The sequence below is a fragment of the Panthera onca genome, chromosome A3 (assembly GCF_046562875.1).
Source record: "Panthera onca isolate mPanOnc1 chromosome A3, mPanOnc1 haplotype 2, whole genome shotgun sequence".
In the NCBI taxonomy this organism is placed as follows: Eukaryota; Metazoa; Chordata; class Mammalia; order Carnivora; family Felidae; genus Panthera; species Panthera onca.
Genome location: NC_138341.1, coordinates 53,995,654 through 54,019,730, shown reverse-complemented (window position 1 = coordinate 54,019,730; position 24,077 = coordinate 53,995,654). Strand labels below are relative to the sequence as shown.

Genomic DNA, 24,077 nt, shown 5'->3' with positions numbered 1-24,077 from the left:
AAAATTTTTTTTAACTTTTGTAAGAGTAGATCATTTAAGAAAAAGGAAAGAAAAGCAAATTATAGGAAATGTTCCTAGAGGGTGTGATTTATTTTGGCAGAGCACCTTCCCTGAATATTTGAATTCTCAGTAGTATTTATCCAGTTCTCACCCTTGGAAATCTTTCCTTCACTGTCTCATTGGAGAGGGACATGAGTACTTGGAATTCTTGGCTCACTTTCCTGAATTTAAAAGAGAAAAAGTTCAAGACACCCTATGTCCACAGCAAAAACCAAACTGCACCCAAAAGCTGCAGTTAGCTTTTTTCAGAAAAGTCAAACCCAAAGTTGATGCTGCAAAATACACCATCAAATATACATCTTGAGGGTTTTTTTTTTTTTGCACCAACTTCCTTCCCTACAGTAGGAGGTCTTTCCAAATAAATAGATGGGGAGGCAGCTGATGTGGTTGAAGACTCTCCCACCTCCCTCTGCTCCCTCTACCTCTCTCTTCCAGTCCCCCACAACTTAACCTCCCTTTTTCCACATGCGCGCGCACACACACAGACACACACACACCCATCATCATCATCATCATCATCATCATCATCATCATCATCATATTATAGCTCCTCTTAGGACTTTCATGTTTGAATTGCCTCATCTCCCAAACAGCCGCAGCAACAGCAGCTCATGTCTTGGTTTCAAGTTGCAAATAGCAAACAGAGGAGAAGTAAATACTAGAAGCTGAACAAGACAGGGCTGGGTGATAAAGACATCCCTGTTCAAATTATCTGACCTCACTGTTTCCTTCCAAACAGAATCAGGATTGAGCAGGGCTTGGTTCTAGAGTCAGAATTGCACCCAAGTACGTAACATTTCAGGAAGTTTGCTACTTTCCTCAAACACGATGTTTATGTCTAGCCACTCGGCTGCCACGAGCCTGTCCCTCCAGCTGAGGGCATTGGGAAAGATCATCTCTAGGGACAGCCTGCAACTCTGCAATAGGCTTCGGTTGAGAATCATCCTAACCCCAGCTGATGAGGAGTTCTGTTCTGGCTAGAAGTGTGGGTTGAATCATAGATGACAAAAGCTGACCCAAGAGATAGCCTTCCAGAATTCACAGTGTGGAGAGGAGCCAGCCTCCTGTGGAACATCCAGCACTCCCAAGTACATTTCTTAGTTTCTCCCTACCACCACCTTACCTTATCTCCTTTTTACATATTGGGAAGATGAGGCTTGGATAATAAGGTCCTTGCTCTGTTCAGGGTCACAAAGGGAATTAGTGGAAGTGGCAAGACTAGACCCCACCAGCCCTATGCTGCCTGGCTGTCCTGTGTCCTCACCCCAGGCCAGGAGAGGAGGGTAGGGATCGTGAGTGGTCTTGATCTCTCGAAGAGAAGGTAGGACAAGATCCAATTTTGGAAGGCAGGGTGAATCCATGCCAGCTAACCAACCACCTCCTTTTCTGTCCTTCTCCCTGTCCCACCTCCCAACACCTTTCCATCTGCATCCTGCCTAAGATGACATAATCACTGGTGTTCCTTCCACACTGGTCTGCTTTCCTGCACAGTGTGCTGTGCTCACAAATTACCTCATGTTCTTTGCACTTCCTGATTCCACCTCTCCCTGTCTCCCCTTAACCACCAACACCATGACTAGGACAGAGTGCACCCACTCGTTCAACAATTAGATCTTGAACTCCTACTACATAGCAAGCACCAAGCTCCACAGCAGGGATTTCGCATGAATGAGGTGGAGTCCCGACTACTACAGAGTAGTCAGGAAAGGACTAAGTTATACTCAATGTGATAAGTGGTGTGGAAGGGGAGAGTTGGGGATTCCATGGGAGCATAGAGCAAGGAGAGGTAACCCAGACTAGGGGATCAGGGAAGACTTACAAAAGCAGAGATCATTTGACTGTGACCTGAAGAATGAGCTTTCCCAGTGAAGAAAGGAAAAGGACTTTCTGGTTGGGAGGAATAGCCTGTGTGAAGCCCCAGGTAGGAAAGGAACAGAAAGAGGAGGCCCAGGCTGACCTTGGAGAGAGGAAGGGGAAAGCAGTTCCACCCACCTCCTGGCTCTGGCTTCTCCACCCTTTTGTCTCCTCACATGTTTCGGGTGCTCAGCACTCAGCTGCAGCCCCACTTCCTCAAAGATTCCCCCCTCATCCCCATCTGGCCCCTCCTTTCTCGGCATTCACAGCTACTGCTACAAAGTTCAGCGCCATTTTAGTTTAAAGTCAATACTGACTTTCTTTCCTGGACACGCTGCGATTAGAGGAAAGAGACCAGGGCTTGTTTTCCCCACTTTCTCTCATGGCAGTGAGGATGTCTCACTTTGCCTTCTTGTCCCAGGGATTGTGACTCTCTGCAACCCCCAGGTGGTCACAGCTGATTGTCAACTTTTTTGATGTTCCCTTTGTAGGCAACCGCATTTGTATTTTCATAGTAGGCAAAGATGTTTCAATAAGCCAAATCCTCTGCCTTTTAAAGAAAAAGAAGGTTCACACTGTCTTCTAGGGTTAAGCTTTCTAGGGGGCATCTTCCAGTAAAACGAAGCTTAATAAGGGTTATTAAAACATTAAACTTTCATTACAATTGCTAGTCATATTTTTTGTCACTGCCATTTGTTAATAACGTTGACTTCTTAAGAAGTTTAGCAGAAAAACAACTCTCTGACTTTACTAGTCTCACTTTACAGATTCATTCTTATGATATTTGCTTAACGTTTCAGTGTTTTTCCATTTTTTCTTTTTGGCTAATACCACTGAAAGCAGTCATGTTCAGAGTCCACGATGCTAGCAGAGTTAGGTCCAGGGATGCTTACTCCTCTAGCGTTCGGCACCTCTGTGCCTTCTTGTGTTTCCTCCCAACATCTGGACTGGGATGCCTCATTGAAGAGCGTGGCCTTAGAGGCTGACACCTAGGCACTGGCATATCCACTTTTCAAGGACTCTGACTTGAATACAAGCCCTAAATGGGAGTGAATCTTGAGTAAGCTTTTCCATATTCTCTGCTGCTCACTAAAGGTGATTTGTAATGGCAAACTCTTAAATGTCACAGAGTCTGGAAAATTGGACATCATAACAGACATCCATTTGCCTTAGTGGTACAATTAACAAAAGTGAGACCACTGGAAATTCCACTGTGGGATCATCCCTGTTGCTACACAAGGTAGTGTACCCCTTCTCTTTCTAGCAAGGAAAGCAGTTCTGATTAAGAAAGGTGGAGTTTCTTAAACATGGAAGTAGACAGAAATAGACAGGAGACTGAGTGTCTTGCCCTTTGGTAGTGGAGGCAAGCTTACCAGAATCTATGAAGCCATTGCCTCAATGCCCCCACCACGCCTATAGACCGAGGGGTGCTATGTGGTTCTCCAGAGATGGCCAAGGCACCTGCAGAACTGAGGCCACCTTCCATGCTTGTAAACAGTAAGCATCCCTCTAAATGAGGACTAAGTCCATGAGAACTCCCCAGAGGCCATGGTCCCCACTGCAGCCCATCAGCAGCACTACACTAGATCCTCTGTTGGTGGCCTAGTGTTGCAGGTGTGTTTGCTAATGGATCAAAGCAGAATCTCTTGGCAAAACTGGGCCTTCCGGGTAATTAGCATCAAGCAAACAACCCACATGTCTGCCATCCACACCAGGCCACTCATAAGCAACGTGAATAGAGGCTTCCGAAAAGGTTAACGTGCCCACGTGAAAATTCCAGGCTCATCCAGCAGGGCAGCTGTGCTTTCAGCTTGCTGTAGACTCTAACGCTGGAATGAGTCTTCGGTCCCTCAGAGGATCATCCATGGCCAGGCTGTGATGCCTGTCCTTTATAAAACTCACCCAATCCATATCTAAACGGTCCAAGACAATTAATAAGAGACTTTTGTGTCAAAGGTGAACAATAATCTCTGGATAATTTTATTCTATAATAATTTTCCTGCTCTCTCCAGCCCATTCTGTTGATGACATGTTTAGTTCTAATCCATTTCCAAGTTGACTCTTTTTTAATAGCAACAATTTGATTAGTGAAATTCTCTAACTTTGTAAACCATGGAACAAACTGTCCCTCCCTGAAGAAACACAGCTTCTCATAAATCTTCCCCAGAAACACCAGAGTTAGAGGAGAGAAACACAATTTGATTTTAAATGAGTAGTCTTCCCAACTGTCACTTCCAGAAGATAGATACATACATAGATGATAGACAGACAGATGCAATTTCAAATATAGTTTCACATGCCTTTAAAAGTCCCTGGAGATCAGAAGAGTACAAAATATCTTTTCAGTAATTTTTATATCGATTACATGTTGAAATGATAGCCTTCTAGACATATTGAGTTAAATAAGCTATATTATTAAAATTAACTTCACCTGTTTCTTTTCACTCTTCACAAATGTGGCTATGAGAGCCCTGAAAATTACCCATGTGGTTCACACTGTTTCTTCTGGACTAGAGGACTGACCTGGAAAATACTTATAAAGAGTGGGGGTGACATGACTTCATACAGGCCTTAAGTCCTCCAACCACTGGTATTTTGTGGACACAATGAAATTTTCAGAAATTATGGGCATCTGCCTGCCTTTCCTGGTTTTCTACTAGGTCAGCTGTGACTTTGCCTTTCTGGGCCAGTTCCTGTCCCAAACTTCATTTTCTTAGCCAGAAGTCTTGTATGCTCCAAACCGGCATGTTAGGGTTTTGTTTGATGCAAACAAGCATTTAAGGAGGTCTCTCTACTGCCTCTTTTCTCCACTATCATCACAGGGAAGAAAGGGCTTGCAACATTTAAAACTCTCTTCTAAGTATGTGTATGTCTATGGGACTATCTTTTCTATCTTTGAAAAATTCCTAGAAAGCAAATATTATCCCCATTTTACCAAAAATGAAACTGACTCGACTTGAGCAATAATGTTAACTAGGACTTGCCAAGAGCCTTATAATTTGCAATTATTCTTTAATGTATTTTCTCTGATAACCTTTTGATGTAGGTGTTCTCATTCCCATTTTACAGATGAGGAAATTCTCCTTACAGAGGATTCAAGAGCGTAGGCTTTACAACTAGCATTTATTCATTCCACATGGGATTTATTTGTCATTCTAAGCCCTGGTGAACCAGGGGAGCTATGGTCCTTTCATGGCATCTATACTCTGAGATTCCCAGCACCCCAGTCTTCTATTAAGAACTAAATTACAGTTGTCTCCCCACCCTAACCCCAGGGGATATGTCCCAAGACCCCCAATAGATGCCTAAAACCATGAAACGTACTCTCTATTGCTTTTTCCCAAACATACATACCTATGATAAAGTTTCATTTCTAAATTAAGCACAGTGAAAGATAAATAACAATAATAAAATAAAACAATTATAATACTATATTGTAATAAAGTTATGTGACTGGTCTCTTTCTCTCTCTCAAAATACCCTATCATACTGTACTTACCCTTCTTGTGATGACATAAGAGGATAAAATGCCTACGTGATGAGCTGAAGGGAAGTGAATGACACAGGCACTGTGACAAAGTGTTAAGCTACTACCAACCTTCTGACAATACATCAAAAGGTCTGTTCTTGGAGCAGTGATTGGTGGAGGGGGTGCAGGGGGGAGGGGACCAAAACTGTGGAAAGCGAAATCACAGAAAAGGGGGCACTACTGGAGGATGACAGGAGAGAAGGAGAATGGGTATCTTGCCTGCATGGTGAGAAAAGCCATGTCTTTGGAGAGTTTGACGTTGAAGGTGAGATCAGAATGACCAGAAGGAACTGGCCACGTCAAGATCACAGGACAAACAACTAGTGCAAAACCTGCAAGGTTAGAGAGAGCGTGGCACGTTGGAGAAAGTCAGAGGCTAGTACTAGTCAAGTGTAGTGGGAGACAAATGGGCAGGAAGGCCAAAGAGGAAGGCAGGGGCCATGGCAGGCAGGGCTTGTAAACCCAGGAAAGACATTTGGATTTTACTCTGGTTGTATCATGAAGGTGTGGAGGATTGGCACAGGAGGGTCATGATCTAATTCATATTCTACAAAGACTGCCCTTGATGCTGTGGGAAGAATCAGTTGTAGGGAGACCAGAATGGAAGCCAGGAGAGGAGGTCTTACAACTGTCCTGGGTGAGAGGCAGTGATGGTGCCCTAGCAGAGATGGAGTGGAAGCGACCAGGAGTGGATGGATTCTGGAAGTTTTGTGGAGATACAGCTGATAAGACTGGTTGATGGATACTTTATCTTTCTTTTGACCTGATGGTCCATCCGGTGCTCCTGCACTGCCCAACCTCCTGCGGCTCTCTTCCTGACAGGCTCTGCTCTGGGAAATCTAATCCCCGTTCCCCCAGTAGTGGCCTCGCAATAATGCCTGAAAGCAGAATGAAACTCCAGCAGATCGTGTTGTCTATCACCCCGTTTTTTTTTTTTTTGCTGTGTTAATTCATTGTCCTGCCTAGCTGTTAGCCTCTTCATGGTTCATACTGACCTTCAGAAACATATCCATGATGAACGAGGACTTGCTATATTCCAGAATCACTTCAATGGAAATAAAGCGAAGTGATTCCATTCTTTCTGTCTCATTTGGGGCTAGCAGGAGAGTGGATCCCTCTCACATTCACTTGCCCTCAGCAGTAAAGGTACTAGACCCCTGGGGGCACAGCACAGGGTAGGCACTGCTGAACTGGGAACAGAGAGGAAGGGGAAGGGAAATTGTATTTAAGAACCAGGTGGTGTATCATAAAGTGATTATTCGTGGGCTGCTGATAGTAAGATGAAGAAGAGCGAGACTGTGGGTGGAAAGGGCAAGCCAGAGGCCAGGATCAGTCCGCAAAGACTGCAGAGAAGAGAGATGACTTCAGCTTTTCCTTAAAGGATGCTCAGGCTTTGGCTAAACAAGGAAAAGCAGGAAGGATATGAGATCCAAAAAAGTTGTCAGTCAGCAAGTTTACATGTGCATGCGTATGTATACGCAACTCCTCGGGCCAGTGAAAACATTTTCTTGGCTTGTGCATTGAGTTTTCATTAATACCCCAGGGCAATAGATGCTCTCAGTGGTAAAGAAGGAAAACTCGCCCTTCTTCACCTACACAACGCAGTCTCTTCCCAGGAAAACAGAGGGCGATCGACCGCTGTGGTAGCAGGTGTCTGACTCATCTGAATACACTCCACACCCACCTCTCAGATGAGAGGGAGTTTTTATTCCTTCACAGCAATGAACTTCGCTCCCTCTGAAACCTTCACTGGCTCCCACCGCTTGCCCACACAAGGTGTGTTTTTGCTGAGTGCTTATTCCACAACTGGTCATAGGATCAAATCAATTTGGAAAATGCCACACTTAACAGTGTTAAACAGGGTTTTTCCTTTCCTCTGTCGGGCATTTAATAAGCCAGTGTACGGTATTATCATGCAGGATTTCCCAAGCTTATGAATGACCGATCTGTTTTTATAGTACATCACTCGGGACTAATGCCCTTCAGAAGGCACTCTGGGAAATACTGGGCTAATCGGCATTTCGTCCATCACCCTCCACGGTCAGGCAGACCCTGCCTGCTTCTCCACAAGTCCTGACAAAGAAAACTGCCCTCTGAGGCACTGTTTCAGCTAACATACCTTATGTATCCCCACCTCAAGAGCTTCACCAATGCCGTGTGCTGGCCCAAATTATCCTGGCCCTTCCTCCCCTCTCCTTGTAACTCAACTCAAGTCCTATCTTCTCTAGAAAGCTTCACTGGCCCCTTCCAGGACTTGGAGATGCCTCCTGCCTGTGAACCCCATCAATTGCTTCATGTCCCATAGATTTAGCATTGCATAGCTGGTTTCTACCCCTTTCTGTCTCTAGTACCTTGCACATGGTAGGTATTAAAGAAGAGTAGAAGCAGGAAGGAGCTAAAGGAAGTGGAGAAGCACAGGGAAAGAGGTCAGGGAGGAGGAGGAGGACAAGAAAGAGGTAGAGGAAGAGCAGAGAAGAGCACAGGTGACAAAGTGAAAGAGAATTCCATAGGATCTTGGACGTGGCACTTCCAGTGAGTGCAGGTGGAAGGGACTACTTCTGGAAAAGAAGATCCATAAAGTTCTCTTCTGTGACCCAGGGACATGGATCTGGCCCCAGGCCCCACTTGTAGGGCATCAGCTCTAACCAGAGGTGCTGTATCTGAGAATGGCACCCACTATGGTCCCTTAACCTGTGTTTAATAATAATAATAATAGTAATAATAATAACACTGTATATAAATGCACTATTAAGAAAAGTCTATGTATCTCTTTTTGTTTTTGAAAACAACATAAGATAGTATACAATACACGTTCAGTACTAGTCAACCAAATAAATAACCTTCAAAGTAAAAATTACATAATCCTGAAGCTATTGTTTCTGCTAAAGCCAGTGCCTGCCTTTTACACAGGAGAGCCTAAAACTCACAGAGCAGCTTGAACTGGGGCTTAATCCTTGAATTTGTAGACCAGCACACTCACTACCTAGACTGTTTGAAACTCTGCTTCCCATGGCTGAAGAGTCTGTGACCTCTCTCTTGGTCAAATGGCCACCTGCCAGAGACAGAGACACAAGAAACATACCCATGTCTGCTTCACGCTTCTAATTCACACAAAAGTGGCCACTAGTTTAACAAACCTGCTTTCCTAAACCAGACATTCTCTTCTTTACCCCTGTACATTTCGAAAATGCCAAACACAATGGCGTATGTTGTAAATAAGATTAAAAGCGCATCTTCCAAAAGAGCCCATCCTTTGTAAGTTGTCCATCCACTTCCATTGACTTAGTTACCTTCTGCAAAGGCCAGGGGCCTTGCCAGGGTTCCACCCTGGAAAAGCTCATCCTATGGAAGCATAGCTTGGCGGGTTTACTAGACCCCGTCTCCAACACTCTGTTAAATGCCCAGATGTATTTCTTTTATGCTTGTGCAAAAATTCCATTTCAGAGTGTCAAGGCAACACCTAAATCAGTCTCCCAAATGTGGTTTGTGGAAAGAGCCTGAATGCCAAAAGGCCTGGGTTCCAGTCAACATTTCCTCTGACTTTTACAAGTTGTGAGCAGATGACCATGGCCCAAGTGCCAGCAGCCATGGGACGTGGGTGGGGGCACTGAACCCCAAACATAGTGGGCCAGTGCGGGGCGTGGGAGAGCGGTCGGCCCAGCTCCTCTGGTCCCTCCACCGGTCCCCAGAGGACTCGCAGTCAGGCAGGGCTCCACTAGGGCAGGATTGAGGCCAGAGCGAGAGCAGTCTCCACACTAAGTGACAGCCAGCCATGGAGGAGAAAAAGAGTTGAATGTGTGTGAGGAACTGAGTGTCTGTGAGAGCCTAGTCCCAGAGAGCATTTCTGTGCTGTGAGGAGGAAGAAGGAAAAAGGACACTGGAGTCTTCAGGTTCAAGGAAAGCAAGCCATCCCCCACCCTGTGGGTTAGATTAGTTCCTTGTTACCAGTACCACATAACTGTGGTTCTCTCCTTCTGAGCCCTGCTACCCTGGTATATGGAACAAGAAGACTTGTAACATGATCAAAATAAAACTTTCCTTTGTATTTGCTTGTATGCTTTATTCGCTGAGAGATTTTTCTCCAGCCATCATATACAAACTTGGCAGGCACCATAACTGTTCAGCCCACTTAGGTTTCAGGCAGGTCCGCAATCAAAACCACACTCTAAATTCAGTAGTTAGAAAGTCCAATCTGAGATCAATCAAGACCTCAAACCTGACTTAGCATTAAATCTTCCCTCCTCCCCCAGCTGGGCTGGACTCCCATTGTAAAGGAGGCCGATGGGTGTCTCTCTGTTTCTCCACTTTGCTTTTCTCCTCCCAGCCCCTGTCCCAGCTTCTTGGCCACTTGCTTACATCTCCTTGTCTGGGACAGGTGAGCAGAGGTAGGGAGGAAGTAAGCTCCTCCTTGAACTGGGACCGTCAAGCTGGCTTTGTGCTCTGTGGGCCCAGCACGGGTTTAATGTTGACTTGTTTCTCCTGTGGGGTGTTCTTTGGAGCTTCCTTCTGGATCCTCTCTCCTGCAGTGGACAGATGTCTCTTTTTGACATGGACAGATGTCTCTTTATACCCAATGTTTGCTTGTGGCTGCTTCCTCAATCTCTGGATCTGGTGGTCACCTCTATCTTCTTGCTGCTAAAGTCCTTCTATCCTAGTCAGTGGCTTTGGACAGGATCCAAGAAGACCCCACATTGACCTCCTTCCACACGGCCACCTCTGCTTCACAGGAGACACACACACCACACGTGGCCAGGCTAACCCTGTCACAGCTGTCTCTATCCAGTTCCCACAGGCTGTTCCTGCTTTCTCAGACATGAGACCTCTGTGTTCACTCTGGGATCAGTCTCATTCACCTCCCTGGGCTTGAGGGGAAGCCCATGGAAGCCTGCCCTCCCTAAGCCCCTCTACCTGGTGGCAGAGCCACTGGGGACTCACAGCACAGGAGCAGCTCTCTCCAAGAAGTACCTCTGCCAATCCTCCCCACCCTGACCCCTTTTAATATCTTTCACCTGGCTGAGGGGTCCAAGCTTCATGGGGCCAGTTTACAGACGTTGCCTTGGAATCTGCTTTGGGTGATTAGGCTCCTCATCAGAATTGTCTGCACCTTGGAGCCTAGTCAAAACTTCCATTTTAACATTCATTGGACACTTATGTCAGATTTTTAATTATGTGCTCATTTAAATATAAGCCCCATGGGGGCATGAACTTCATCTGGTTGATTCACTGCTATAGAATAGGCACTCGATGAATAATTGTTGAATTAATAAGTTAAGTTTTAAGCAAAGTTGGCCACCTTCCCCCAGACTATAAGCTTTGTGAGCATAGCGACTGCAATTATTTTTACTCAATTTTTATCCCCAGTGTTTAGTAGCGTGCTGGCCAATAGCAGATAATTTAAAAAATAATCTTGAATGAACTAACAAACCTGGTGAAAGCCCATATTTCTCTAAGCAAGATTCATGCAGGCTCCACTGGCTGGCCCAAAGCATCCCTCCCTCCCTTCCTCAAATTCTTCACATGGCCACATGGCTTAAAACTCTATCAGTCAGAGATCCTCTCTGCCATCTGAGTCTTCTTTAACAACATAGCGGCTAAAGGGAAGCCATCAGTCGCTGACACTTAAGAAGGCCATTTGCTACAAGGAGCTTCCAGGAACCTAGCTGCTGGGGACCTGCTAGGAGGGAGCACTACCAAGAGAGGAGATGCCGGCCTAGAGGTGGGGACACCTTTAGAGATTCGCCAGAGAGGCCGAGGACCAGGAGGTGAAAGGCAAATGAGAAATAAAGCCAATATTTCTTTGGAGACTGCCTTTAGCATTCTCTCCTCCTCCAGTACAATTTTTAAAAAGCACTTAAGGAGCACCTGGGTGGCTCAGTCAGCTAAGCGTCTGACTTCAGCTCAGGTCATGATCTCGCGGTCCGTGAGTTTGAGCCCCGCGTCGGGCTCTGTGCTGACAGCTCAGAGCCTGGAGCCTGTTTCGGATTCTGTGTCTCCCTCTCTCTCTGACCCTCCCCTGTTCATGCTCTGTCTCTGTCTCAAAAATAAACGTTAAAAAATTTAAAAAAAATAAAATAAAAATAAAAAGCACTTAATTTGGGGGGCGCCTAGGTGGCTCAGTCGGTTAAGCGTCCAACTTCAGGTCATGATCTCGTGGTCCATGGGTTCGAGCTCTGTGACAGGCTCTGTGCTGATAGCTCGGAGCCTGGAGCCTGCTTCAGATTCTGTGTCTCCTTCTCTCTCTATCCCTCCCCTACTCATGCTCTGTCCCTGTTTCTCTCTCAAAAAACATAAACGTTAAAAAAACTTTTTTAATAAAACCACTTAATTTTTAGAGCTAACAGGAATCTTAGATATCCTCAGAGTCTGCAGTTTTCAGGCATTTTTAGCCAAAAAAAGAACTCCTTCTTTAAATGAAATCTTACCAGAACCCCAGTATGAAAAACAGATAAGACAGATGATCTGGTTCTAGATGGGCAATGGGCAGGAAACCAAAACACACACATGCAATCTTCCCACAGTAGGTCTTGGTGCCTCCCCCTTAGAATGCCTAAGTGCTCATGAAACACAGTGTGTCCTCACATGGTACGAGACCTGTGCTCGTCCTGCCTGGATCATCACCATGACTGCGAGGCTGGGCACCAGAGGCCAAAAAAAAAAAAAAAGACAGTACTAGACCCAACTTCTCTTTCCCTTTGTCAAGAATCAGACCTGCTATTCCTCCACCTCCCAAACTCATCTATTCTGTAATGTTTGCTAAATCAAAGAAAGAGCCCTTTCACGGGGCCACTAAAGACCTCCCCGGGAGTTTAATATGACCAACAAATATTTACTAAATGCTTGCTACACCCTTGACCCTGTGTTTGGCCCTCAGAACAAATGCCCACTGCTACATTAATCAGCGCTCTGAACCTTCTCGGAACCATCTCAACTGCAACTGCAACATCCAACCCACATCTATCCATCTTTTCTCTAAATGTGCTGTGAGACATCGTGTAAAACGATTTGCTGAAACACAGATAAACTCCATCTGTCAGCCCCCATCTACAAATCTAGTAGGACTTGCAAAACTAAATGAGGTTTGGCACGATTCTCTCTCTGCAAACCTTTGCTCACAGGGATGACCACCGTTTCCTGTCTTTGGAACGTAGAAGCCATCTGTGTAATAATCTGCTCTAGTTTCCTGCCAAGTTCTGACGTCCCTCTCACCAGTCAGCAGTTCCCACCAGAAATGCTCAGGGCCTCAGGGCCTCCCATCCCTCCACTGGCCCATGTCCAGGTCACAGAAATGGCTCCCTTGTCCCTCTTCATGTAACAAGACTGCAATGTGAAGCGTGGAGAGTTCAGTTTAGTGTGATTATTTCTGTATCAGCTCAGGATCGCTCAGCATAAGAACAGACTTCACCAGGAAGCACACTAGCTTTGAAATCCAGCTCTGTCACGCATTGTGCAGTTTTAGCTAATTACCCTCCCTCTCTGACTCCACAAAATGAGCGCATGAGAAGGTTGAAGGATTGAATGCAATATTGTACATGAAGTGCTTAGCACAGGAGTTGGCACATGTCATTGTCACTATAAGAAAATCACCTATTACAGGTCAGGGATGGAGACCAGGCAAGGCACAGGCCCAGAAGGAGGGTGTATGTGGGAGGGGCATATTCACAGGTATGCAATTTACGTATTTTTCTACACGTTAGTAAATCTACAGAAAAGACCCTCTTCCCTATGAAGCCTGGAGTCTCATAGAGAACAAATGATGAAAGATGTCTGCCCCCTTTTAGTCACATGGTTGTGAATTTACTGTCTTCAGGTCAGACTGAAGTCCTCAAAGACTGCCCCAGGCTGGTTCCTGGAACTGCTGTTCAGACGGGCACATGGGTTATTTCAAGGGCAAGTTCTTCAGGTGGCTCCTAAATACCCAGAGAGCTCAGTACAAGGGATTCAGTGCCTTTGAGCACTCCTAAGGAGACACAGAGGAACAGGGTAGAGGCCTCTCAAAAGAATGTCAACCCAAGAGGCAAAAGCTATCACAGGCCATGCTCCCAGTCTTCATGGGAAAACTGCAGAAGAGACATGTTCTGTGCCTTCATTGATTACAGTTAAGTTGGCAGTACTCAGCTACAGTGGATTTTAGAAGGTCTGGGTCTGTTTCTAAAGGTCATTTATCTTAAAAGTACTTGAACTAAAGGCTATAGTAATAGATGACAGCTGGGAATTTTAAATTTCATTTTCAGTTCCGAAAAAAAATAAGAGGGTTGGGTTTCTATTTATATTTTCATACTGAGGATAAGTCATAAGGGAAATTTCGTTGTGTTTGTCAGTCTAAAAAACCATCAATTCAGTGTGCATAGTCACGGATTCAAGCTGCTTAGAAAACCCAGGAGAAGCAGCACTCCTCACCAGTCGCCATGAAAGTGACATGCGGAGGGTAAGAGCAGCAGCTGCGGGGAAGATCCTCTGAAGGGCAAGAGTCCCTGCCAGGTCCCTTTTTCATAAAGCTCCTCCTATTCCAGAACACCTGGAGGAGCCTGGAGCTCTGCTAGGAGGGGTGGTACCTCCAGACTTGACTTCGACCAACTTTATCAGGAGCCAGAAATCACAACGGGAACAAAACCACAACAGCCAGGAGCCCAGCACCAACAGGGAGCCAGGAGCAGCCAGGTCCAGCCAGGAGCAGCTGGCTGCAGTGACTTACAGCTGTAGTGAAAGGCTAGCAGAAAAGCAGGGCCCTGCCCCACCTAGACTCACCACCTAACTGAGAAGGGGGCTCTCAGGGCAGAAGGGATATAAATGGTCCCAAAATCTAGAGAGCTTGGTCTAAAAGGCCCAGGTCCAATGAAAACAAGCCTGGAGCCTTAACAGCTGCCCTATTTTGATATCAGAAACCCATTCTTAGTTTTGCTAGTGGCTGAAAATGTACAAAGTTTATGTTTTTATTTCATGGACTTAATTAATGCTTAAAAGAATTAAACCAGTAAGGCCCAAGACCACAGCTTCCTGGTCCACCATGGATGGGCTACTTTTCCCAGAGCCTGCCTCTTACTGAGAAGTCCTCCTGTTCCTTCTCAGGGTTGTGGTAGCCCTACTTTAAGATTTGAGGTGTGGTCAGAGCCTGCATGAGCCCAACAGGCTGTGGGCCCCTGCTGTGATCAGAAAACTTCTCTGTACATATGTATCTCCTCAAACTAATTACCAGAAATTCTCCAAAAGAAGGGTTCATCTTTTTGACTTAAGGACTTGAGCCTAGCTAACATCCCAGTGTCCACCAGCAGGAGAAACACACACACACACACACACACACACACACACACACACACACACCCCCCACTGAGGAAAATTAGGGTATCAGTTAGTCTCCCTTAACCAACTAGCAGAGTAAATCTTGTTCTTTTATTCATTCACCATTTTTTATGTAGCTAATAATTGGATCCTTTACAATGAGCCAAGCACTATGCTATCTGCTTAAAAAATTTCATGATCTTCATGTGTCACAAAACTTTCTGATTATAAATACTTTCAGAGTATACCGAAGTGACAGATCCCCTTGGTGATCCTGATGCTGTAGATCCAGGCTTGGGTTTGGGCATCTGCGTTTTTAACAAGGAAGCCAGGTGATGCTTATGATCACGTAGCTCTCCTGGGAGGCTTCTCAGTTTGTCCACCTTGCCTTCTTGACTGAGGTGCCCCCAGTTTCCCAGCAGGTGTGATCTCATCACTGCAGAGCAAAATAAAGAAGGCTGGTCAGCTGAAGGAGGAGCGCCTACCTCCCAGTGTGGTCTGAAAATCCATTGGCTTCCCTTGGGCAGTCACACAACAGCCTCATGTTGAACAGACAGCCTGAAGCCCCCAGATCTTCTTCTCCTAGGCTGGGACTGGGCTGGGAGTCGCCCATAACAGTATCGATTTTCTTTACCTAAGTGGTAGACCTGGCTAGTAATCCTAAATAAAGAGTGGTCTCACAACCTCTCGCTCCAGCTTGTCCAGTTCTCTGCAGCATCCTTACTCCATTCTCCCCTGCATGAGGCTCCTCTCACCGCCAGGAGTCGTCAGTACATGTGGTAGAAAATGCCCATGTACCCTGTTGTCCATCTGAAGCAGGAGCTGAACTTGGCCACAGCCGCCTCCACCATCAGGAACCTGTCCAAAAGCTATCCTTCCTGTGTATTTTTTGAACAGGCTTTTAGCTATTAAAAACCAAAGTAGTACTCTGCAAGGAAATTTTTAATGGAGACAAACTATCCCAAACTGTACATACTGCCTTTTTTGATCTTATTAAATTCTCAGCATTAGTGCCATGATTTAAGGAAACGAGAGGCCAACTCACTTGAAGTCTGTTTTGGTTAACGTTTATGTTGTTGATGGTCCCACCTATTGAAAAGGCAAAGAAATGTCTACGGAGGGAGCCAAGACAGTCTCATGGCTGCGAAGAAACCTTGGACCCGTGCCCTACCTACCTCTTTGTGGCTCAGTTTTTCCAGCCACGTAAGGGAGCGATGATTCCTGTCACCTTCTCCTCATGAGGAACTCCTGAGGTAGCCATATGCAAGGCCGTGCTGGACTTTGAATTTCTGGGGCAAAAATTCAACAGTTGCTGTTGTAGTGTGGTTCCCCGAAACTGGGTTTCTTCATCCACCAAGTGTTACCACTGGTGTCTGGAACGATGAGAAATGCCTCAAAGTAGGTAATCAGGCAATTGAAGGAGAATTTTCCCACATGTTGTTGATGGAGCAACAAGTCATTGGGTCTGAAATCTCTAGGTCTGAGACACTAGGAAAATTACAGCTTGTGTCTATAACAGAAAAGGCCTCTTTGAATTATATAACATTTATAAATTATAATAATTGCTCTCAAAGCAAGTCTGTGTATATTGTTCTTTATTTTTTTAAAACAACTTTTCAACATTCCTTAGCTTCCATTGAATGTACTGCTTAGAATGAATTTATGTAGCAAGCATGTGACTCTCCTCTGATGGAAGGTGAGGCCAGTGTCCACTGTGTTCTCTCTGAGCAGAGACTGTAAGGGGCCGATCCTAGCTAACTATAAAACTGAAAGATGGAGCAGGGGACCCCTGGAGGTCCCTACGCTCCAATGATTCCTCTCCTCTGTATCAAATCTCTTAAAGAGATCATCATTACCTCAAATACAAAGGGTGATTTCATTTGATATGTTCTGGGAATACAGCTTATATGAACCATGATAACAAAATGATGACTGATTAAATCTATTAAATAAAACATCATTCAAGCAATATAGGAGATGGATGGAATGCCACAGGAGACTTAAACAATATTTATTCACTTATACACTGAGAAGTGGAAACACCTGGGAAAACACGGTGTGGGGCTTTTAAATAACACCACACATTTATAACAGCTGCTTGTTGACCAAGCGCTATAAAGAAACCCACCCTCAATTACAGAGGACCAAAAGCCAGTGGACACTCTCCCACAAAACAGTCATCACCCACTGAGACCTACTTAAGTAACCTTCCAAAAGTTTCCATACAATTTCATGCATCTAAAGTACACTAAAATCTCACATTAGGAGATATCAGAGTCTGGAGGTTTTATTAGTCGCTGTACCCAAATGAAAGATTATTTCTTTTAAATTCTCTAGATAAAGCCCCATCTTGTTCCCATATCATAATTCAACTTTTAAATTTTTTAAATTTTATGTATTTATTTTGAGAGAGACAGAGCAAGCAGGAGAGGGGCAGAGAGAAAGGGAGAGAGAGCATCCCAAGCAGACTCCACACTGCCAGCACAGAGTCTGATGCAGGGCTTGAACCCACAAACCATGAGATCATGACCTGAGCCAAAACCAAGAGTCAGACACTTAACCGACTGAGCCACCCAGGCACCCCTCATAATTCAACTTTTAATGTGAATGAGAGTAAAAAAGGGGACCTATATATAAAGTAGAACGCATTCAGTGGGGTCTCAGTCCTAATCCCAGGACAGCTTATCCAAGAGACACTGTCAGTTAGTCAATTAAATTTTGCCTGGACTCAGTTTCCCATCTAGAAATAAAAAAAAAAAAAAAAAAAAGAAGGAGAAGAGGAGGTGGATCCTTGTTTCCCTTGCATCACCCAAAATCAGTGGATCCACTGAAATGTGAAAATGGTGAGATGTGGAAATAAACAAACAAACAGATAGTCCCCAAATATTAATAGTTGTCATGTTAGAATAGTGAGCCTGGGGTTTTCTTTTCTTTTTCTCCAAAAAATGTTAATGCCCTTAATTGCTTTTATCTAATGAGAGTGATGGTAATTTAAGAAAAGAGGGAGAGGGGCGCCTGGGTGGCGCAGTCGGTTAAGCGTCCGACTTCAGCCAGGTCACGATCTTGCGGTCCGTGAGTCCGTGAGTTCGAGCCCCGCGTCAGGCTCTGGGCTGATGGCTCGGAGCCTGGAGCCTGTTTCCAATTCTGTGTCTCCCTCTCTCTCTGCCCCTCCCCCGCTCATGCTGTGTCTCTCTCTGTCCCAAAAATAAATAAAAAAAAAAAAAAATAAAAAATAAAAAAAAATAAAAAAAAAAAAAAGTTGAAAAAAAAAAAAAAAAAGAAAAGAGGGAGAAAGAAGCAGATGTGAGCTTTAAGGCATGATTGTAGAACTGGGCCTATGATGTCTGAGCTAGGCTCCCCAGTGGGTAGAAAAATGTTCTGGCTAATTACATCAGAAGGAGGAGGTGTGAGTGGTTGGTCATGCCAGGACACAGTGGTTCTCAGCCATGGTCCCCTCTGCTTACAGCACATCCAGCCTCCAGCACCACCTTTGCTCCCATGGCCCAGGTCTCCTAGGACTCTCAATTGCAAGGTCACTGTCATTAAAACTTATCCTCTGGTCTTCTTGTCACTCTATTTGTCTAGTGGTCTCCATGAGAGCCCCACTCAGAGCTGTGGGATGAAATTCAATCTTCATTCAGTTCATAATTTTTTTTTTCTTTACCCAGGGACAGAGTATGATGAGGTAATATTTTCTGGTGTGCTGGCCCAAGATCTGAACCATTAAAAGTGAAAAATATTGAGAGCTTAAAAAGCCAGTGTCCAGTATTCTTTCAATGGTCTTGAGTGGACAGTGATGTTTTCCCAGATGTGAATTCCAGAGTCACAGAACCATCATTGTCCCCATCTGCCCCCATTGCAAAATGATAGTTAGTCATTGTCTATAACAGTAGCAATGAACTCTAGTAATGAACAAACAACCCAAGAAAATTCTCCTTTCCCCCAGAGGCTATTTAGTGGGCTATTCTAATATCAGTCAGAATAATAGCAGACTGGAAGGGAGTAGGGAATCACCCTGAAATCACTTAATGGTGAGGAAGAGGATGAAGAGTGAAAAGGTGCCTACGTAGACCAGTAAATGCCCTACTTCAAAGTTTCAGAAAATGGGCTTGCATTCCATTCTTCTAGAAAGTGCCTACAACCCCCCACCATTAACTTGGGCACTCTCTCCACAAGAACATAAGGATTGTCAGATGTCCTGCCACAACCCTGCATAGCAATCCTCAGATGCATACATCTCTTCGTTCATGTCCTGTTCTTCCCTTCTGGAAACATGTAGATGTGACAGCTTTGAAAACGTCATTTTCCTCTGAAAAATGACACAAGGGGTGGAGGAGTTCAACCCCAATCCCTTTGATGAAAATATTCCTAAAATATTAACAACTTTGTGACTAGTCCACATTATACTGTGTGACTAACATAGGAACAAAAATCTCCTTGGAGATTAAACCAGTCTCTCTTGGGTCTTTGAACAAATTTGGGAAGGTAAGCACTAGATCGAAAGATGCATGGAATCTCTTTGTCCCCCTTTGTCTAGGACTCTCCCAGCCGAGGTGGATGAGCTCATGTGCTAACTTCCTTCAAATGCTCACCTCCCGCATGTGCTCACTCCTCTTTAAGTGCTCTGTGGCACACGTTCATCCTTTGCCTCCCCTCCATTCCCATCCACTGGGTCACTTTCACCACCACCCCCAGATTTAACGATCCTGAGTGACCTTTCCTTGGCCTCAAAAGGATGGCTCGTTGTGCTGGGTGTCAGCATTGAAGGGGTTTTCCCCCCAGGTAACATTTTGGCATTTTAAGAGGGATCTCCATGAGATGCCCACAGAGGACCCCTAATATTGAAAACAGCAGACCCAGTGACAGGCTGGACTTGTCTGGGGTGGAGGGTAGGAAGAGGATGTCTCAAGGCAAACAAGCTGGAGTTCTATTCAGCCGACTCCCAGAGGCATCCACATCCTACATGGGGAAGGCAAAGGGGAGAGGCTGGGGGAGAGAGCTGAGCTGAGAAAGAACAATGAGTTGGGAGAAGCCAACAACACAGGCCTCTTTGCAATGTGGTCTGTAACCCCTGTCAGACAGCTTATTTCTTGAACCCCTAGCAAGTGTCTGATGCTATTCCAGAAGCTTCTTTCAGACCAAATAATATGACAAAGTCTCTGTACTCAAAGAAAGAAAGCTGGAAAACATGGAGGGACCAGGTAGAAATCACGATGGCCAAAAAGGGGATAAGGATTATTGCAATTGCTACTGGGCTTTGTGCTGATTCCTTATTTTACCACTTCACAGCTGAAGCTCCCAGAAAAGCAGATAAGCTGTGGAGAACTGTGGCGTGTCTCCAAACTGCCTCAGTTTGCATTGCATTCTTCTGCCTCAGTCCCAGCCACATCTCTCAGCCTCAAGAATCCTCTTTCTCTCTGAACTGGGAGGAGGTGGTGAGCATGGCAGCAGAAGGGGGAGTGGGCCAAACCACTATACCCCCTGCACATTGCAGGGTCTTTGGAGACAGAACAAAGATGGCTCTTACTCAGCATGAGGTCACCTTTCTTTTCTCTGGACTGTCTGGATTCACAGGGTTTATTTGGGTTCTCTGCCTGAATTCACTCTGGAGCTGATCACTGTGAACAGGCCCGGGACCCAGCTAGGAGGCTCCCCTCCAGGTAGACACACATACACAAACACACACGCGCACGCACGCGCGCACACACACACACACACACACACAGTCTGTAACCAGGAGGCTGGGAAAGTACGAAGGGACACAGTTCAGAAGCAGCAGCATTAAGGGGAAAGCACAGAAGCCCCAGAGTCAGACCGACCTAGGTTGAAACCTATCCCTGTCATTTACTATTTGTGTGGCCCTGGTCCTAGCCTTTGAGAGCCTCCATTTCTTTGTCTTTGAAATGGGGATAGTAATTCCTACCTTACAAGGTTGTGGTGAGGTTTTAGGATAACATAGATAGGGATTAGATAAATCATGGCTATTATAGTTATAACAGTGACCACCCTGTGCCCATTAGATAGGCTTTTAAGAGGCACCTGGGTGGCTCAGTAGGTTGAGTGTCCAACTCTTGGTTTTGGCTCAGGTCATGATCTCACGGTTCGTGAGACTGAGCCCCACATCAGGCTCCACACTGACCATGCGGAGCCTGCTTGACATTCTCTCTCCCTCTCTCTCTGCCCCTTCCCCACTTGTGTTCTGTCTCTCTCTCTCTCAAAATAAATAAATAAACACTTAAAAAAAGATAAGCTTTTTTTTAAACATTTTTATTTATTTTTGAGAGAGAGAGAGAGAGAGAGAGACAGAGCATGAGTGGGGGAGGGGCAGAGAGAGAGGGAGACACAGAATCCCAAGCAGGCTCCAGGCTCTGAGCTGACAGCACAGAGCCCAATGAGGGACTCGAACTCACCAACTGTGAGATCATGACCTGAGCCGAAGTCAGACGCCTAACTGACTGACTGAGCCACTCAGGCGCCCCCAAAAAGATAAGTTTTTAAGCTTGTTCACAAGATACAAATAGGATCGTAACATTCACAGGGCTTAATGCAGTATTTGACAAATGTTGCCCCACGTTCCTGGAAGCAAGACCTGCTCCTTCATTGCTATATTTTCCAAATGCTTTGGCAGCCCTCGGTGTGCCAGGTCCTGGGTGGTGAGGGGAATTCAATGGTCCAAAAAGGGCTCGCAGTATCATGGCAAAGAGCAAGACAAATAGACAAATAAATTATGACAAAGGTTGAAGAGGAAAGGGGCAGGAAACCATGAGAGAGATTACCAGGTGGGCCTGAATGAGATAGGATGTGGGCAGGCAAAACCTCTGTGAAGAAGTGACTAACCTGAGACATGAGTTATGAGTAGAATTTAGCCAAGCAAAGTTTGGAGGTAGCATGTTCCAGGAAGTGTATACACAAAGGTCATGAAGCACACATGTCCATGAATTTGAAAGGAAGCCACAGGGCTGGCAGGTGAGGAGAAGGAGGGAGCATGGCAGGGGGTAAGGCTGATCATTCAGCACTTTGTCAGCCATGTTGGCATTTGGGATCTCAGCAGTAGGATGGACTGGGACAGGAGACCAGCAAGGCCTCAGACAGGCTAGCCAGGAGGCAGGAGATGATGGCAGATGGACCAGCTGGAGGAACAGGGTCTTTACCTTATGCTCACATCCAGTGTGGACCAGAGCCCCTTGGAAAACATGCCTTTCTCATGCTCCTCAGAGGTGAAGAACTTGGTCTTTACCTCTTCAGAGGTAAAGACAGCGTCTTGGAGACCTTCGCGTTCACACCTCTTACTGAGTCAGGAGGTGAAGGCTCTGTCTCCTGTGGTCCATGCAGCCTCCCCATCCCCAGCTCTCAATCCTTCCAAATCAGGTGAGCAGGAAGATGGCTTCTTTCCGCGTGGCAACTTACATTCCCAAACTGCCCTCGCCACACCAGCAGATGGATGCGTTTATACAGTCTAGCCTTCCTGAGTTAGATTTAAATTGAAGTAAGAGCCGAGGGGGCACAAGGCACATTAACCAAAAGTCTGGTTTGTCTGTGTGTCTCCGAAGCAGCCTCATTCCCGGCAGGTGAAAAAAAAGCCCCTGCTCTAGCCCAGTCCACAGCCACCCTCCCATAGAGCAGGGCCTGGTGAAAGGCTGGTTGACTGGGAAGACACAGAGCAGGTCATGAAGCAAGGGGAGGCAAAGCTCAAGCTGGTTCCCAGGGTCTCACCGACACGCAGGAAGGGCAGAACCTGGGAGCCAGAGCAGTGTTCAAGAAGTGTGAAGTGTTACCAGTCAGAAGCAGCAACATAACTAGTTGGGAGGAGACTGGGAAGAATTCTGAAGTTAGGCCCACACAGGCCCCTGGGGTGACTTTTGCTATCCTGACCAGGAGGGAGCATTTAAATAGACGGAAGTGAAGCGGGGGATGCAACTCACGGTCTCTCCAAGTGGAGGCCTCTGTTGAGTCCACTTTTTCTGAACAAATAAGATTAACTGGTTATTGACAACATCTTTGATTTACAGTTAAGGTGCTGAGATCCCCAAAAGCTTTGCTATATTTGATAGTCTGCCTCTTTCCAAAGGATTCAAGGTGTACTATTTCTTCCTCTTAAAGATTCTTCCTACATTGTCACTAAATTATTACTGTAACAGGCCATTTCTTCCAGACCCTACAGAACATAAGCTCAGGTCAGCCTGGGGAGAATTATCACAAATATTTCATTAGCGCAGCCTGAATTCGTGAGATGTTTCCAAAATGGAAAGGAGGCACTTTGATACTGGGTCATGGTCTCACTTCAGATCCAACTCTACATGATCTCGTAATTAGGGAGAATATTGGGTCCCAGTGGAGGCCTGAAACCAATTTTGAGGTTGGATAACTTAAATTAATACTTTTTACTCCTAAATGAAACCCAGATTTTGAGTGCTATAAATTTTCCATTTGTGTGTCTGGCAAGTCTCAAACAGCAGCCATGATATTTCAGGGTTCTGACTACTGTCTTCCTTTAGTTTAGATTTGAGAGGCACTCTGGCAGGATCATACTAGCCCTTACCTGAAGAGAAGATGAGTCCAGGAAAATTGAGAAGGCTTCTCCAGGCCAGCTGGGTAGAGATCAGCCTATGTAAATTTGGACTAGGTACCCAACTACATGGTCAAAACTGAAGGGGCATGCAAAGGCCCAGCTAGCTCCCAGAAGATCAACAGGCTAGCCTGCCACAGCACTCCAAATGCCCAATACTGGGGAAACTCCTTTAGAATACCACACTGTGTTCAGGAGGTTCCTTTTAGGAATAGTATTATTTAGGTTAGAGGTCCGGCTGATCTAGCAAAATCTCAAAATAATATAAGGTTTGAACAGGATAAAACTTTTTTTCTCACACACATAACCCTCTGGGGAGAAGCTGTCCAGGGTCGGTATGATGGCTCCATGCTATTGGGCACCTAGGCTTCTTCTCATGTTTCTTCATCCCTACAGTGTGACTCTCATCTACACAGCCAAAAAAGAAAAAGGAAAAGAAAAAGAAAAGGGGAAGGTATACCCCTTCGATTTAAGGCACAACCTGGAATTTATACACATCACTTCTGCTCATATCCAACTGATGAGAACATAGGTTACATAGCCACACGTCAGTGCAGAGGAGGCCACCCCCATCTGCAAATTCATGCACCACAGTAGGTCAGACCTTTGAGCATCATTCATTGCCTCTTGAACTGATCTGTGCAAGGGAGGCTGGGAAATGTAATCAATGCTAGATGGTCATGTGCCCAATGAAATTCGAGGGTTCTACTACTGAAGGAAGAATGTGAAAATGGATATGGAAGATAACTGGCCATCTCTCTTACATGGAAAGAAAGCACCTTTGAGGAATAA

At 45.5% G+C, this 24,077-nt stretch overlaps 1 protein-coding gene and 1 long non-coding RNA gene across 4 annotated transcripts in view; one reads left to right on the top strand and one right to left on the bottom strand.

Moving 5' to 3' along the window:
* The window catches only part of LOC144615934 (uncharacterized), a 252,075-nt gene that overhangs the window by 168,763 nt on the left and 59,235 nt on the right, over nucleotides 1-24,077 (bottom strand). The window lies entirely within an intron of this gene.
* Nucleotides 1-24,077, top strand: part of ANTXR1 (ANTXR cell adhesion molecule 1) — a 218,941-nt gene that overhangs the window by 177,995 nt on the left and 16,869 nt on the right. The window contains exon 18 of one of the 3 annotated variants that reach the window (XM_060659436.3): nucleotides 20,009-20,155. The exons of the other annotated variants lie outside the window; for them this stretch is intronic. Coding sequence (XP_060515419.1) covers nucleotides 20,009-20,140 — 132 coding nt within the window. The 3' untranslated portion in view covers nucleotides 20,141-20,155. Of the gene's footprint in view, nucleotides 1-20,008; nucleotides 20,156-24,077 lie in introns of those variants that run through there. 3 annotated transcript variants of the gene reach the window in all.